The sequence below is a fragment of the Apis mellifera genome, linkage group LG3 (assembly GCF_003254395.2).
Source record: "Apis mellifera strain DH4 linkage group LG3, Amel_HAv3.1, whole genome shotgun sequence".
NCBI classification, from domain to species: domain Eukaryota; kingdom Metazoa; phylum Arthropoda; class Insecta; order Hymenoptera; family Apidae; genus Apis; species Apis mellifera.
Window position 1 is genome coordinate 1,951,739 of NC_037640.1, and position 16,520 is coordinate 1,968,258.

Below are 16,520 nucleotides of genomic sequence, written 5' to 3' on the forward strand. Positions count from 1 at the left end.
ATATTATAGAAACTAAGTAAAATATTTATTTTTCATTTTATTTTTTATTCTTTACATATAAACTCTATATTTGCATAAAAATAAAATTTATTTTATTTAATTTATAAAATTTAAATTGAAATGACAATTTAATTACACACGAGTCCTATAAGAAAAATATATTTTTTTAAAAAAAGCAATATAACTTATCATTAGAGTAATAAAATAAATATTTACCTAGATAATCATCCATCAATGTTCCAATAGCAAACTAAAAAATATAAAATATATATTATATAATATAGAATATTAACATGAAAGTTTATATGTTATAAATACTAACAATTCCAGTGGCATCAACTCTTGTACCAACAATTTTTAATCTTATTTCATCATCTGGTTGAATAATTACATCCTGTAATTTACAATTTATAATTTTTAATCTAAATTTTTTTTTATTATATATATATATATTTTTTTTATATTTACCTCTTCTTTAGTTTTGTAACATGGTGGATTTATATTTGGACAAAACTGCATGTCTGCTGGAATTGACTATAAAAGAGTATTAATTAATTATAAATTGAAATTATCAAAATATTATTATATATATTATTATAATATATAAAAATAACTTACATGATGAGATATAAAACATGAAAGTGGTCCTATTTCAGCAAACATTCCAACCTAAAAAAAAGAAATAATATAACTTTTCAGATAATTTCATAAAATTTAAAAATATATTTAATATTTACTTTATTCACTTGTGTTACTATGGCATCTAATACTTCCCCTTTAAATGGTCTAAATACAATAGCTTTATATTTAACTGGATATACTACAAAACCTTGTCCTGGTTGTATGATTCCTGCACCTATATTATCTATTGTTGTTACAGCAACTACAAAACCATATCTGAAAATATTATAGCCATATAGAAAATAAATAAAACCATATAGAAAATATTATAAATATTTTAAATAAATATACTGTTATTGTGTTATGTATGTATAAACTTACTTTCCTGTACAAGTACCTTCTACTTCAGTATATAATTTTTGTTTTACCGTATCTAATAATTGAGGTCCAAAATATCTAGGGTGTAATAAAATTTCATGTTCTAATGATATCTATAAAAATATAAAATAAATTATACGTATTTAATATCTTTAATTTTTATCATGAATCTCATTCAATATTTTATTATATTTATTTCACTTATTTTCACATTATTATGTATTTAATAATAACTTACATGATAAAACATGTTTTATTTATATAATAATAATATCAAATGATATTAATTTATAGAATTATTTATAATATTTATAATATTTATTTATATTATGTATATTTATATTTTCCTAACATATAGAATCTAATATCAATATTTCAACACGCCACCACTAGATGTCTAAAATTTTTTCTTGAATGTATAGTTTATTATGTGCATTTCTTATATTTAAAATAATGTATTAAAATTTATTATTAGAGTATTTAAAGATAAATATATATATATATATATATATATATATTTAAATTAAAAATAATTCAATATTGCAAGATACAAATTGGATGTAATTAAAATATTACAATTTTTTATTATTATTTATATAATATTATTTATGTATTATATAATATTATAATATTTAATTGATACAGAAAAATAATTTTTTACCATACAATTGTATATCTACCTTTGTTTTTTCTTGTACTTTTGTTGTTTAATTCAAAAACAAACAAAAATAAGTAATCATGATTTGATAATAATAATTCGACAGACAATATATTTTTCAAAAATAATTATGTTTTAATTCTATCGTGTATTATTTTTTAATCAAAAGATAATTTGAATATGATGCATACTAGTGTTTCTATTGTTTAATTTATATAATTCTTTTAGAATATATAATTTTTTTAGAATAAAGCAAAAGTTTTTAGTTATATTCTTTATACTTTTATATCATATGAATTGAAAAACATCGTGTGAATTCGGTTTTAAGAAAATTGTAAATGTATTATACATTTAGTTATAATGATATTAATAAAACTAAAGCAAACTTTTGAAATTAAATATAAATATAATATTGTATATTATTTATATTATTTATATATTATTTATATATATTATATATTATTATATATTATATATTATATATTATTATTTACATTATTTATATATTATTTAAGTATTTATCAGGTAATCAATTGAAGGAAAATTACAGTGCATAAAAACAAGCGCATTCCAGTCGAAGAAAATTTCTAAAATTGATTTATTATAAATTGAATTAAATTAGCTATTTTCGATTAAAATTAGTTCATATTTTTAAAAATATTGAAATCTTTTATGAATAATTGTAAACTATTTTATATCTCTATTAATTGTATCGAAAAGAAATCATAAATTTTCTTAAGAATCCTATTTTTTGGATGCATTTTCCTTTCATACTATGCGTCATATCATTTCTATGCAATATTTTTTTTTTCATATACTTCAAGAAAAGTATCGAATGGACAGAACTTGATCCATCATTGGATCAGAATGATGCAAAACAACTTAGATTCTAAAAGAAACGAGAAGAAATATTTTGCAAAGGGAAAAATTTTATAGAAAAAAAAAAAAATATCAAACTTGTATCAAACTTGAATTGAATATTTGAAATTGGAAATTTTTATAAATTTTTGGAAATTATTGGAAATAAAAAATGTTAAATATTATTTTGAATATTTTCCGAACTTTTATAAATCTATAATATGTTTATTAATATTTATAATTTATATTAAATCTTTATTTTTTTTCTCTATTATATAATAATTATATATATAATTATATATATATTTTTTTTAATATATATTTAAATTATAATAAAATATAATATATATATATATATATATATATATATATATATATATATACACATACACACACCAATTATAATCACTAATAAATTTAAACATATCGAAAAAAATTAAAAAAAAAATACTATGAATATATTGGAAAATAATATCATTTTAAAGTATTTAATATTCAAATTAATGCAGTATTAATATGATATGATAACTCTTAAACTTTTTTTTTCAAATCTTTGTAATTTTTACTCAAACAATACAATAGAATAAAATATAATAAAATACAATTGTGTATTTTTTGTGTATTTGTATAATGTACATTTGCACGTATTTTTTCTATTTCTATTTTATACTGTTATTACTATTTTTTCTCGCTTTTTCAATTTTCAACTCAAGATTTTTACTAATTTTTAATTCAGAAAAATTTTATATTGATATTCAATTTATGATATTCTTTTTAAATAATAAAAAATATGATTATAAAAGATATAAAATTAATATTTATAATTATAATTAATGCAGAAATTAATTTATTCTAATAAATTATTTAATATATTCTAATAAATTATTTTATAAATATATTTTTTAAAAAAGCAAAAACTGATATAAAATATTATATTAATTTATCTAATGTTTGTATAACATTTTGTACTATTTTTTAAATTACAAGAAAATAAAATTATTGATTATCGTCATCTACAAAAGTTAATTTTTGTTTAATTTCTATAGCTAACTTATATCCAAGTTCTGGTCGGCGATCTTTTCCTTCAACCATTGCTTTTACTTGACTTGAATTTACAATTACTCCATTATTAGCTATAACAGTAGCTTTAGTTTTTTCAATATCAACAAGATCTACTCCTCGACTACAATCATCAATAAGAATAGTTCGATAACCGCTTGTAAGTGCATCTACAGCTGTTGCTCCAACACAAACATCATAGGCTAATCCGCATATGTATATATCAGTTGCTCCCTTTTCTTGTAATTGCGAAGATAAACTTGTTTCCATCATCTTTTTATTATCCCAAAAAACTGAATATGAATCTACTTCTGAATTAGTTCCTTTATATATTTTAATTGCATTATCTATAATTTTTAGATCTTTATGAAGTTCAGCACCCCAAGAATCTTGAATACAATGACGAGGCCATAGACGTTGTTTTAATAATGGTGGACCTCTAAATGTTATGGTATCATAAACTTGTACTGTTTCTTTTGAGATTCCACTACTGGGATCAATTTCTCTGCAAAAAAATAATAAATTTATAAATTATATTATAAAAATATAATTATAAATTAATTAAATTAAACTAATTATGTATATTATAATTAATTAAAATTAATTACCTTAGATGTAAATTATCAATAAAAGATACATGATCTATAGGATGCCAATCAAGAGAATAAAATACTGCATCAAATTGTACAGTTTCCAATAAACGATTAATTGGTTCAATTACTTCTGAACCATCATGTTGTGCAGCACATTGTTTAATATTTAAGGAACCTGTTATAAAGTCGTTTTGAACATCCACAATTAAAAATGCACTTTTTGGACGGGTGCATATTTTAATCCAACGATTCCAACATATCTATAAATTAAAAACAAAATGACTTTATTTAAAAATTATTTTATACAATTTAATAATCATTTTAATATTTATACATATAAGTAAATACTTCAAATTCTTCTCTATCAATTTTTCCATCTCCATTCAAGTCAAATACTGAATATATTTCTTTTAATTGATTTTCTTCAACATTGTATACTTTTCCACGATCATTGCGAAATAATGCACGACAAATAAATTCAAATTCTGTAATAGATAAATATCCATCTCCATCTTTATCAAATGCAGTAAAACATGCATCCATGTTTCTTTGGTATGTAACTTTGTCGTTTCCAAGTTACTTATTTAATCAATAGTTGCATTAATGATGTGCATTATTATATATTATTTTTCAAGTTTGTTTAAAACTGTTGGATAAAGCTATAAAGCAATTAAACTGTTATTTAACTTTAATTATATTACAATATTTAATTTTAATCATATTGCAATATTTTGTTTTTGTATTTATGCATAACATTACAATACAATATCTATCAAGTATATATTAATAATATCTTATAATTCGGTTTAAAAAAATATTGGATGAATGCAAAATATTTGATGAATTTTTAACAGATATATGGTATAATTGTTAGTATATTATAGAAATAATAGATTATTGCTTAATTATAATATAGATTTTTAACAGATGATATAATTGATATTAGATTATAAAAACAATAGATTATTAAATACTTGATTATAAATACTCGAGTATCATTAAATTTCATTAAATTTTTTGCTCTTTTAATAAAATTAAATTCAAAAAAAAATTTTCTAAAATTTTTATTGTGTATATATATATATATGTATATATACACAAAATATAAATAAATATAAAATTTATTTCATTCATTTATTTGTTAAACAATATACAAATATAGAAAAACAAATCAAAATGAATTATTGAATTAATCTTTGATGAGTTAGCAATGATATATCAATCATTACTTCAGGTTCCAATAATTCATTTACTTTATATTTCATAGATTCTTCATGAGCATATGTAACAGATGTATCTGTAAGTTGGATATTACATTGTGCTAAAATTAAAATGCAATTACGTAATCGTGCACAAACTTCACGGTTTACTTGAGGAATTCTTGACAAGTCCTGTGTGAAACCACCTTCTGATCTATCAGTATCTTGTCTACTAGCTCCAATCCATATATAACCATTATTCCCTAATATTAAACTTGCACCATTTTCTAAAGTATGAAAATGTGTCTTTTTCCGTTTTATAAGAGCTGGTGAAACTTTCAACATTATACCTTGAGATAATTTACCATATTTTAAAACTCTAGTATGTAATGAAAGAGAACCATCTACAAAAGTACTTTGTACTTCTGCACAAATTAAATCTCCTTCTTGAAGATAACGTCTCATAGTTTGTTCATCTTCAGCTGATCTTCTTCTCTATAAATTATATGCCAAAAATATTTTTAATAATTAAAAATGTATTTATTTTCAAAAAAATTTTGTTTAAATGAAATTTAATATTTGTATCATACCAATTCTCCACCTGGTAAATTAACACTGGAAAGTAATAATACAGAGTCAAGTTTGGAATTTGTATCAACTTTCCATCGTTTTTGTTGTACTTCAGTTATACGTCCAACAACTACATCTCCTATTTCACCTTGATAACGTGCTTTTAAAGGTTTTATCGAAATAAGCTTATTTACTTTTTCTAAAATACCAGCTACAGATGCACGTAATGTATTTTCGTCATCTACATATGTTCCATGTCCTCTAATGATAAAAATAAAAAAAAATTAAAAAATTTTTTATATTTAAAATAAATAATATTTAAGTTTACCTTAAGAAATCAGATTGACTAGAAATTTCTTCTCCGGGAGTATATATTCGAGGTTGTATATCTTTATTTTTTAATAAATTTAAATCAGCTCTGTTTACTGCTAAACGAATATTAATAGGTGGATATTCTTCCATTATATGCAACAACTTTTTTTATATTATATATATGTATATATATATATAAAATAATAATAATTAATATTTAAAGAAGTACATATATATATATATATATATATTTTTCTTAAAGTATAATAGAGGTTATGATTGTTACTGAAATTGATTATGATATATCAAGGTTAAGATTGTAAGTAGTAAGTAGTATAAATGAAACATAATATGAAGCATCAAATATAATATCGTGAAAATTATTATTTATTTATTATAATAATATTATTAGATATTATAGTTAAAAAATCTAATTTTTTTAATCGATTAAAATTTATTATTTTTAATAAATAAAAAAAAAAGAAAAAGTAAAAAGTAAATAATTACTTTTTAAGTATTATATTATTTATTTGAATATTTAAATTTAAAATTTTAATTTTAAAATTAAATTAATTATTATATGATATTAATATATTAATAATTATTCTTTTAGTATTTTATAATGGAAGAGTTTATTCCAACACGAGTATCAAGGATAAAAAAAGATGCTGCAAAGGAATTCATATCGGTAAGCTATGAAAAGCCGAAAAAAAAAGAAGAAATAATTAAAAGTAAAGAAAACAATGATATACAAAATTCTAAATTTAATATAACAAAAAATGAACGAAATGAAAATAATGATGAAAAAAAGAAAAAAGAAGTAGAAATGAAACGTATCAAATTTGAGGTTATGAAATTTGGTATGTCTGGTTTCAAAGGAATAGAAGCAGAAGAAGCAGAAGTTGCCCTTGCTATAAGTTTAGGAGCAAAACCTCCAAAGAAAAAAGGTATTAATTATAAAATATTAAAACATGAAAAAAAACAGGAAACACAACAAAAAGATACAAAATTTGTATCAGGCGTTGAAAAAAGTTTGATAAATCGTAAAATTAAAAAAGTTCATAGGAAAAGTTCTAATAATTTATTAAAAATGTATGGAAAAATAAATAAGAAAACTTTGAGTAAAAAAATTAAATAAATTTTCTTTAATTAGGAAAATTTAAGTAAGGAAATATTTAATTATTGGATAAAAATTAAAAAATTTAATAAAATATTAACCATAAACATTTAAAATATTTTTAGTTATTTTGTTTAATAGTTACAACATTAACTAATTATCTAACAGTAATGTATTTTATGTATTGTATATATGACAATATATATTATAACAAGTAATAAAATAATATTTTTATATATTTGTGAATTCATTTGGGCCAGCCTTGAGCTTCAATGAGAGGATATATTTATTTATTCATCTTTATCTATTTATATTTAAAATAGATATTCATATTATGTTTACTATGCCATAAAATGGAATGATTTGGCATTTAAAAAATCATGCTTTTGTATCTGATTAAAGTTAATCGAAAGCTGCAGCTGTTGGTGCAACTTCGAGTAACATTTGAAGGAAAGCATTCACTCCTTCTGTAAAGAAAAAAATAATCTTTTAACAAATAATCTTCCTTTTTTTCGGTTATTTGTTAATGTTTAATGTAAATAAATTTAATATTTACCCATAAATTTGGGCACATATCCGTATTTAACAAACGGGAGGTAGACAAGCATGCCCGCTAATATAAATCCAGCCGCATACAAGTATTCAATTTGAGGTTTATCGATGATTGGCGCTATAATCAGGTACGCAGAAATTCCAAGTACGAGGACAGGTATTATTAGCGGACATTTATATGGTCGTGGATGATTCGGTCTGGTCCTTCGCATCACCAATAGAGCTAACATTGCTCCACCATAAAAGATCCAAGCAGTGAATGAAAAAAAATCGATCAAGGAATCAATGTTTCCAGATATTACCATCGCTCCTAATTAATAAAAATATTTCATTATATATGTAGTACAATATATAAATATATATATATCAAGAATGGGAGATGGATATACCTGCAACGAGGGAATGAAAAATAAGTCCAGGTGCAGGAGTAAAACGTCGCACATGCACATAACTAAGACAGTCGAGTAAATGGCCTTCTCGAGATGCCGCGAAACAAAGTCTACCTGCTGCGAAAAGAGTACCATTTGCGGAACCAAAAGTACTAATCGCAACCGAGAGTGGCATAAGCCATGCCATAACGCCAAGAATTCGATTTCCGAAAGTCTACAAAATTAATTCGTATTTTTGTTATTACATTTTAAATTTTGTTGAGATATTTGTTTTATTTATTTCCAATAGAAAAAAAAAGGATATTGAAAATTTATCCTTACCACTGCAACAGCCTCGCTTTCAATCATCTCCGAAGGTGACATTACGGCTAGATAAGAAACATTTATCAATGCGTAACACAGCGTGACGAGAGGTATACCAATCATAATAGAACGTGGCAAATTTTTCGAAGGATCTTTGATTTCTTCAGTGACATAATTGAGATTATTCCATCCATCGTACGCCCATAAACCAGTATAAAAAGCAGTGGCTAATCTGCCTATATTAACGGTACTACCGTCGAACGTATCGAAAGCGCCTTTTAGATGCTGCGTATTACCCTGTATCAACTTATAAGAGCCACCGGCAATTACGACAAGTATGGCGATCAATTTGGCTGCGGTAAACGCGTTTTGTACACCTGTGGCCAGATTAACGCTGTAACAGTTCACTAATAATATAAGTATGATCGCCAGAAGCGCAACGATTTTGACGACTTCCTCGGGTGGATCACAATCGGCCGCAAAGGCCTCGACCGCATACTGTGCGAACGACAAACAGATTATTGCCATTTGAGATGGTTTCAAGACCAAAGTGGAAACCCACGAGAAGAGGAAAGCAGGTGGTGCACCGAATGCGTCCATAAAGTAAGCGTACTCGGCGCCGCTGCTCGTATTCATCGTACCCAGCTCGGCGTATGCTAACGCACCGCACAGACTCAACATGCCGCAGGCCGTCCATACGAGGAAGCTGATTCCGATACTGCCGGTTCGAACCAAAAGCCCTGACGGCGAAACGAATATCCCAGAACCTATCGTTTTATAATGAACGACGAAGAAGAACAATAAGAAGAAGAATTTGAGAAACTAAACTAACTATTCTCAGTTAACCGTTAAGATTTAAGATTTTTTTTTACTGAAATCGTATAGATCGCTACCTATCATGGTACCAACGATTAGAGCCACCCCACTGACGAGTCCCACCCGTCTCTTGAGGTGAACAGAGTTGTTCTCCTCTGGGTCCGTCCCCTCCAGCCCTCCACCCCCTCCACCCCCGTCTTCATCATCGCCCAGATCCCCAGATTTAATTTCTTTCTGTTTCCGTTCGTGTAGCTGTTGTTGTTCCGGTTGACGTTGGAACGGCGATGTAATTGGGTTCCAGCCGTTGCTGTTGCCGTTGCTTCTGATCGATCGAGAGACCAATGTTGTTTCTGGAATTCCATTCCATCCACTGCCTTGCAATTGCTGTTGCGACTGATTACCGTTACTTGTCTGTGGATCATGTCCCACGGTAACTGAAATCATTTAATTTGCTTAATTATATTTTTTAAAGTATATATTAATTTTTAAAGTATATAAATATGTAGTATTAATTAGTAAATTATGTTATAATAATTGTATTATATTATCGTCTATCGAATTGAAAAGTTTACAAAAATTGAAATTGAATATTACCTTCGTACATAATTCATCGGACTTTATTATCGACAATTTCAATCAAATCCTCTAACTAGGTGTAAATAATATAAACTTTTGCGAAAAAAATATAATAGATATTTTGTTTTGCCATTAACTTAATATTTTAACTTTAATATTATTAAGAAAAATATTTAAATGTGCATGTTTCTTTTTTTTAATTTGTAACTCTTTACACTTTTTTTAACGAAGCAAAAAAAAAAAAAATAATAATATTTTTTAAAAGAATTCACTTAAACAAATAAACGAAATTATCATAAAACGATTAATTATTCAAAGTAATAATACATTGAGATACTATCGAACTACTGTTTTCTTTTAATAATGAAACACATTAGCATACTACGAAGTACTGTGGCGATCTAAAAAGCGTCAAGTCGTTGATTTTATATTTATGTCATCACACAACAAATATTATTGTATTATAACCAAAGTACTGTTGCCGTAATAGTTTGCATGGCTAGATGCCAAAGATTTCTCGTGATCAAGTGAGGTCAGTCTGTTTTCTTCACACATTTTAGTGTACATACATAAACCGTAAAATACAAATGTATTTCTCAGAATTTTTACGCGCTTATTCCCTCTTTGATATCGATATCCTTATCTTTTTTTATGAAGTATTTTTAATTCATTATCTTTTTTAATAAACCATCTAATATCAATTTCTTATCCTATATCTATATCGTATATTCATTGATAATTGTAATTAACAATTTCGATATTGATTATCGAAATGATCGTAAATCACTTTGAAAATAAAAAAGTTTAATTTATAATTATATTAATTTATTTTAATGATCCCTTGAACGCTTGAATTATATATATATATATATACAAGCAGATATTAGATATGTTGTATTCTTTCAACCGAACGTCTACCACATAAAGCGTTCGTGGTTTCATCTTCAAGGTGACCTTTGATAAATTATCGATTTTCTTGTTAGCACATCTACATTAACAATTTAACGCTTTGTATTAGATTTTAATATTGTTTATTCTTAAAATAGAATCCGGATTTCTCCTCTGAAGTGAATCACGTAAAATATGTAAATACGTAGGCGTATCCTTTCTCATATTAGAAATATTTAAAATATTTTATTTAATTTATCGATAAAACGATGATAATGTAATAAATTGTTCAGCATTTTTTTTTTTTCTTTTTAAACTTCTTTAATTTACTCAAGATCGTCAAAAATATTTGAAAATATTTGACTAATTAATTAAACTTTATGGAATTTATGAATCGATTCAATTTTTATTTCGTTTGCCAATTTCTTTATCCATAAGCATTTTTAAATATCTATATAACGATGAAATTGGTTGAAAAAATGCTGACTATATTGTGTTACTATGTGGCAATGTATTAATATAAAATATATTTGTACAACTGTTTTAATATAATATTGAATATAAAATATACTGTCAGCACACAAGGTCGTTCATGAGAAATGCAATTAAAAATTGAATTTATCGATACTTCAAATAAGTAATAAAAGTCTTTCGAGATTTATAACTAAAGTATTTAGATTTTTAGTTGTTAATCTACAAAAGAATGATGCAATACCACTGAAGACGTGCGCGCTCGATATTATTTTGTAAAGTACTGCGTAAAAATATATATATATATATATTTATATAATAAAATAAAATATAAAGATAGAAATATAACACAGAAATATAATACAACATTTTTTTAAAACAAAATTGTTAGCTTTTTAAAATCATTCTCAATATATTATATGTGACGTGTAATTTAAACTTGTTTAATAGAAATTGTTTTTATTTCTACTCTATTATTTTCAAATCTTATCTTATAATTATTTTGCATAGTAGAGGAAATTAGTTAGTAATAATTTTAAATGAATCAAGATATGAAATAATATAAATCCTTTATTAGAATTATTAATAATCATTATACTCGTCCAATGACGTATTACTTATTAGCTTATAAAATTCGTCGAATTAGTAATAAGATATGCTGATACAAGCGTATGTAAAGTATGTAGATGTATAATGTAAATTATATTTGAATTATACTTTTCGTAATCCTTTGTCATTTATATCAGGATCATTATTACTTATATATTATATATAAGTATGCTTTAAATATTTATTCTAAACTGTGTTAATGTCTATTGTGATAAATTGTCGTAATGATCCAATTGCGTTTAATTCGCGCGAGAAAGAAACCAATCTTTGTCTTGTATGAAAGATGATTTTGTCCACAAGTAAAGGTCAAATAGATTGTAAAATGAACATACAAAAATAGAAGACAAAAATTTTATTACGAGTAACATTTATAGAAAAAATAAAAAAAAAGAAAAATGAGTCATAATTTGAAATGATTTCCAATTCTATTTAAGTCTTAATATCAGGAACTCGTATCAAGAAGTTATTAAATAATTGTATCAAATTTTAAGAATCGACAATACTTTATACTCCTTATAATAATTTATTTCAAGTTGAATAGTATTTATTCCAAATCAGTTGAGAGATAATCAAAGAATGTCAAATCTAAATCATTTTTTTCAACTGTATATATATTTTTCAATTCATCAAGTTCAAAGTTATGACAATATTCTGTGCTTGCTATATTTAAAATTAAATACTTGGTCATTCTGTTACGTAAATTATGATGAAGAACGGTCAATTTGCTCACAACGTTAAACCGTAAAATTGTTCGTGTAAAGCTGTCGATTTATAATCGTATGACATTGGTCAATGGTTTCCGTTTTACACTATCGATCGTTAAACTTGCTATTGTTCATAATTCCAAGGAAGAAAGATAACTTTTAACTGTTTTACTTTATATAAAATTCCAATTCGAAAAGATAATTTTTATGAAATTCAATTTATTTTATTTAGAAGAAGAATTTTTTATATTTTATACAAATATTCTATGTGAAAAATCGAATTTTTATTAAAGATTTTAAAGATTTTCGAAACTTAACTATCCACTAATGAAATGCGCTTCGTGCATATGATGTGCGTTCATTTTTTATGATTATGAACATTTTTTAAAAGATTACGAATAGAATTTCAATAACTGTACTCTAATGTTTTGAATAACAAGATTTTACGATAAAATCAACTCTGCTTCGAATACGACCTAACTAAGATAGTAACCGAACACCACGAAGAAGACAAAGAAGCATTGGTTTGCATAGAAAGTACTATAATTGGCTTAAATGGAATACGCGTGTTGTAGAGTACTTATCGCTGTCTGTTCGTTCAACAGTTCTTTAAGAAATCGTTGTTCATCTATTTGTAGACAGACAATACGCAACACGTATTCATAACGAAATGTTAAAAATAAATTTTACGTAAAAAAAAAAAAAAATATCAAGATTTTTAACAAGATTTTAATGCTCTTTATAATTATAATATGTGAATATGTCTCTAATAAAAAAAAATAACTTTTCATATAGTCAATAATTCTTTTCATTAACTTGAAAATTATCGTTTGGATCTATTGATTGTTTCATTAACACAATAAGATATGGTAGCTAAGCTTAACAAACTATAAATTTCTTTCTGCGACGGAAACGAAAAACCACTTGCGCAAAATATCTTAAAATACACGTATGGACTAGATTTAACATCGAAGTGGAGTACGGAAATTTGATTCCATTCTGTAGTAAAATTAAATAAAAATATGGATGTATAAATGAGATATTAACGAATATTAGTAAATTAATTTAATTTAATAATTATGATTTTTAAATAGAAAACGTAGATATTTTTGACATTTCGTAAGAATTTTATACCAATATACATTCGAGTATGTATAGTACTTACATTTCTTATTTCATAGAATGACGCAATTCTTTGGATTTCGAATTAGCATTTTTTAATTTTAAAATAATGTTTCATCTATTGTATTTCATTATTTTCTTTGATTTATTATTATTATACTCGTATTAATTATACTCGATATCATTGTTTCTTTCGATTACAGTTTATTGAACGGTTTATTGAATCGCTTGTGCTAATTATGAATGATTATTGAATTTTTCAAAAAATCTATATGTTAAATACGTATGTTAAATATTAAATGAATTTTTTATTTAGTTCATTAATAATTGTTTGTTTTGATATGTATATTAATAAATATAAAATAAGAGAAAGTAAAAAAGTAATATTTTTTTCTAACAAATAATACATTCGTTGTAGAAATATTTTTTTATTTCTTTGTACATATATTTATTTTTGCATTATAAGATGAAATTTTTTGATATATTTCTATGCATTGTGTTTTAATATATAAGAGAAAAACATAAAGAATTTTATAAAGTACGAATACTATTTTTACTAAATGTATAAATATATATTAATAAATTTTATTTGTTAATTAAATTTTTTTTAATGAAAATTTAAAAAAATTCTATCAACATAATACTTATATAATACTCGTAAAATAATATATATCTTTTTAATAAATACTTATTTTTTTTGATCTATTAAATTAAAAATAAAAAAAAATTATTACTTTTTTATTAGATTGCATCGTATTACGAATGCGTTTATAATTTAATGTCATTTTTATAATCACTTTTATTGAACTCTTGAAATTGTTGATTTATTTAAAAAATATATACAATTGTTAATAATAGATTTTGTTCAGTAGCAACAGTCAATGAAAAGATTTCTTTAAGAATGGAAGTCGCATTTATGAATGAACATTCTGATCAAAGTAAAAAAGCGCGCGAATTTCACCAATTACAAATATGTGACTGTTTTCTTCATGAGATCAAATGTTATGACATAATGAAAAATAATATTAAATAATGAAAAATTACCTCGTTTGAAGGGCGCGACATGCATGACTCTAAAAGGGACCGATAAAAAGGGCGGACTGTGAGACCGCCTCTCATGACACCACGCCGACTTTTCGAAATAACCACTGTCTCTGCCGTATACAGCTGTCTTCGGCCCGCCGTCTGCTTGTTTTTTTGCGCTAAATTCGCTCGCAAATTTCTAATTTGCGTTTCAGTGGGCGACTTTTATGTACGCCCTTACTTTTGCTTCAAATTTTGAACAATAATAATTTGTTTGAAATAATTCTCTTAATTTCAAATTAAGTATTTTTAAATTTGAATTTCTTCAACGAGATCAATATAATCAACACAAATTTGTATGACTTTTATATGATTATAATATTTCGACACGACTAGCACCGATCCACCTCTGATGATGAACTGGGTGTTCGACAGAGGGAGACGTACCCGCCAAAGAACGAACAGGAGCGAGGTCGGGAAGGGGAAATTGGAAGTGCGACAGGGAAACGAAGATAGTACCATGAGCGTCTAGCGTCGGCGCTCAAATTCGCTCGATATCGTTTTCTGTCTTTCGAGTTCTATTAGATATCTATAAATTTATTATTTGATATTTTAACTATTTTTTATTTTTCATTTCTATAATATATTATATATAAAATATTTATGTACAATATATATAAAAGATTTTTTATATATGTTTATATGTAATTTTTTATTCATGTTTGTACATATAATTATATATCTATAATTTTTTAAAATAAATTGATAAAGTTACATATATATATATATATATGTTATAATAAGTTTAAATAGTTTAAAATATTTTTTTATTTTTTAAAAATTATAGAAATAGTAATATTGATATAATCTTTTATTGATATATTATCATTTTATAAAATATTATAAGTAATAAGGAATTCCAATAAAGGAAATTCTAATTCTAATTCTATTTCTAAAATTAACTTAAGAAGAATAATGAAAAAATAAATAAGAAAAGAAAATTTTATTAGTTGAGATCCAAAATTGTATCAATAATAAATAATAAAATAAAAATAATAAATATTATATATAATATTTCATTTTTAAAATTATTTTATAAATTATAAAGAACATTATTTATAAAGTAGATTCAATATTATTAATTAAATAATTCTACTTGCAATTGTAGATCATATGTACATTTTAACAAATTACTTTTTGCTATAAAATAATGTAAAAGAATCGTGCTTTTATTATGTTATAGCAATACATTTATGTATGAAAATATACAAATTTTTGTAAAAAATTAATTATTGAATTATTAAATACAATGTTAGAAATAGAATATTTTTATACATATAACATTTTACAACAAAAATTTAACAATTTAATTTTCATAATATAATACCATAATATTCATAACAATATAAAAATAAAAATCTTTTATTGTAAAATTATATATATAAACTGATCTTAAATACATATATCTAGAGATAAATTTTCAAATATTAAGAATTCTTTAAATATTTTTTCAATATTTTTAAACAATATTTTTCTTTTATATGTATTTTTTAATTAAGTGTAATTTATGAATACAAAAAAAATTTTAGAAGTGATTAAATTTAATTTTCAAAAAATTGTATTTTTTAAATATATTTCTTTTTAAATCAATTCTTAATCTTTTATTTGCTATAAATTCAATTAAAATTAATTCAATTAATTT

At 23.8% G+C, this 16,520-nt stretch overlaps 4 protein-coding genes across 8 annotated transcripts; 1 reads left to right on the forward strand and 3 right to left on the reverse strand.

The window, feature by feature from the left end:
- Positions 1–84: 84 nt before the first annotated feature.
- LOC552599 (DNA-directed RNA polymerase II subunit RPB7) lies at positions 85–1,317 on the reverse strand. Of its 2 annotated transcripts, none has more exons than XM_016917466.2 (8): positions 1,238–1,317; positions 1,003–1,112; positions 747–897; positions 619–669; positions 469–534; positions 323–394; positions 217–250; positions 85–145 (listed from the first exon to the last, which is right to left on the reverse strand). In XM_016917466.2, the coding sequence occupies exons 1-8, from the start codon at positions 1,247–1,249 to the stop codon at positions 129–131; spliced, it is 513 nt and encodes a 170-aa protein (XP_016772955.1). In that variant the 5' UTR covers positions 1,250–1,317; the 3' UTR covers positions 85–128. The 2 variants fall into 2 exon arrangements, with proteins under 2 accessions (XP_016772955.1, XP_624976.2); XM_624973.5 differs by having other exon boundaries at positions 738–897; positions 1,238–1,313.
- Positions 1,318–3,457: 2,140 nt separating this feature from the next.
- On the reverse strand, positions 3,458–6,468 carry LOC413484. Its single transcript, XM_006568485.3, is given in 6 exon segments — positions 3,458–4,079; positions 4,183–4,427; positions 4,516–4,746; positions 5,526–5,861; positions 5,957–6,197; positions 6,265–6,468. Coding segments are annotated over 6 exon segments (1,755 nt in total). The 5' UTR covers positions 6,399–6,468; the 3' UTR covers positions 3,458–3,511.
- LOC100578734 (uncharacterized protein C1orf131 homolog) lies at positions 6,174–7,601 on the forward strand. 3 transcript variants are annotated; one of them, XM_016917429.2, is made up of 2 exons: positions 6,174–6,316; positions 6,862–7,386. In XM_016917429.2, exon 2 carries the CDS (start codon positions 6,871–6,873, stop codon positions 7,384–7,386), a length of 516 nt encoding a protein of 171 aa, XP_016772918.1. In that variant the 5' UTR covers positions 6,174–6,316; positions 6,862–6,870. The 3 variants fall into 3 exon arrangements, with proteins under 3 accessions (XP_016772918.1, XP_003251236.1, XP_016772914.1); XM_003251188.4 differs by lacking the exon at positions 6,174–6,316 and adding an exon at positions 6,470–6,567; XM_016917425.2 differs by lacking the exon at positions 6,174–6,316 and adding an exon at positions 6,489–6,574 and having other exon boundaries at positions 6,862–7,601.
- LOC409932 (b(0,+)-type amino acid transporter 1) lies at positions 7,462–15,251 on the reverse strand. 2 transcript variants are annotated; one of them, XM_006568482.3, is made up of 6 exons: positions 14,840–15,251; positions 9,503–9,859; positions 8,628–9,376; positions 8,307–8,520; positions 7,922–8,227; positions 7,462–7,832 (listed from the first exon to the last, which is right to left on the reverse strand). In XM_006568482.3, the coding sequence occupies exons 1-6, from the start codon at positions 14,862–14,864 to the stop codon at positions 7,768–7,770; spliced, it is 1,716 nt and encodes a 571-aa protein (XP_006568545.1). In that variant the 5' UTR covers positions 14,865–15,251; the 3' UTR covers positions 7,462–7,767. The 2 variants fall into 2 exon arrangements, with proteins under 2 accessions (XP_006568545.1, XP_026295180.1); XM_026439395.1 differs by lacking the exon at positions 14,840–15,251 and adding an exon at positions 10,020–10,661.
- Between the last annotated feature and the right edge of the window lie 1,269 nt (positions 15,252–16,520).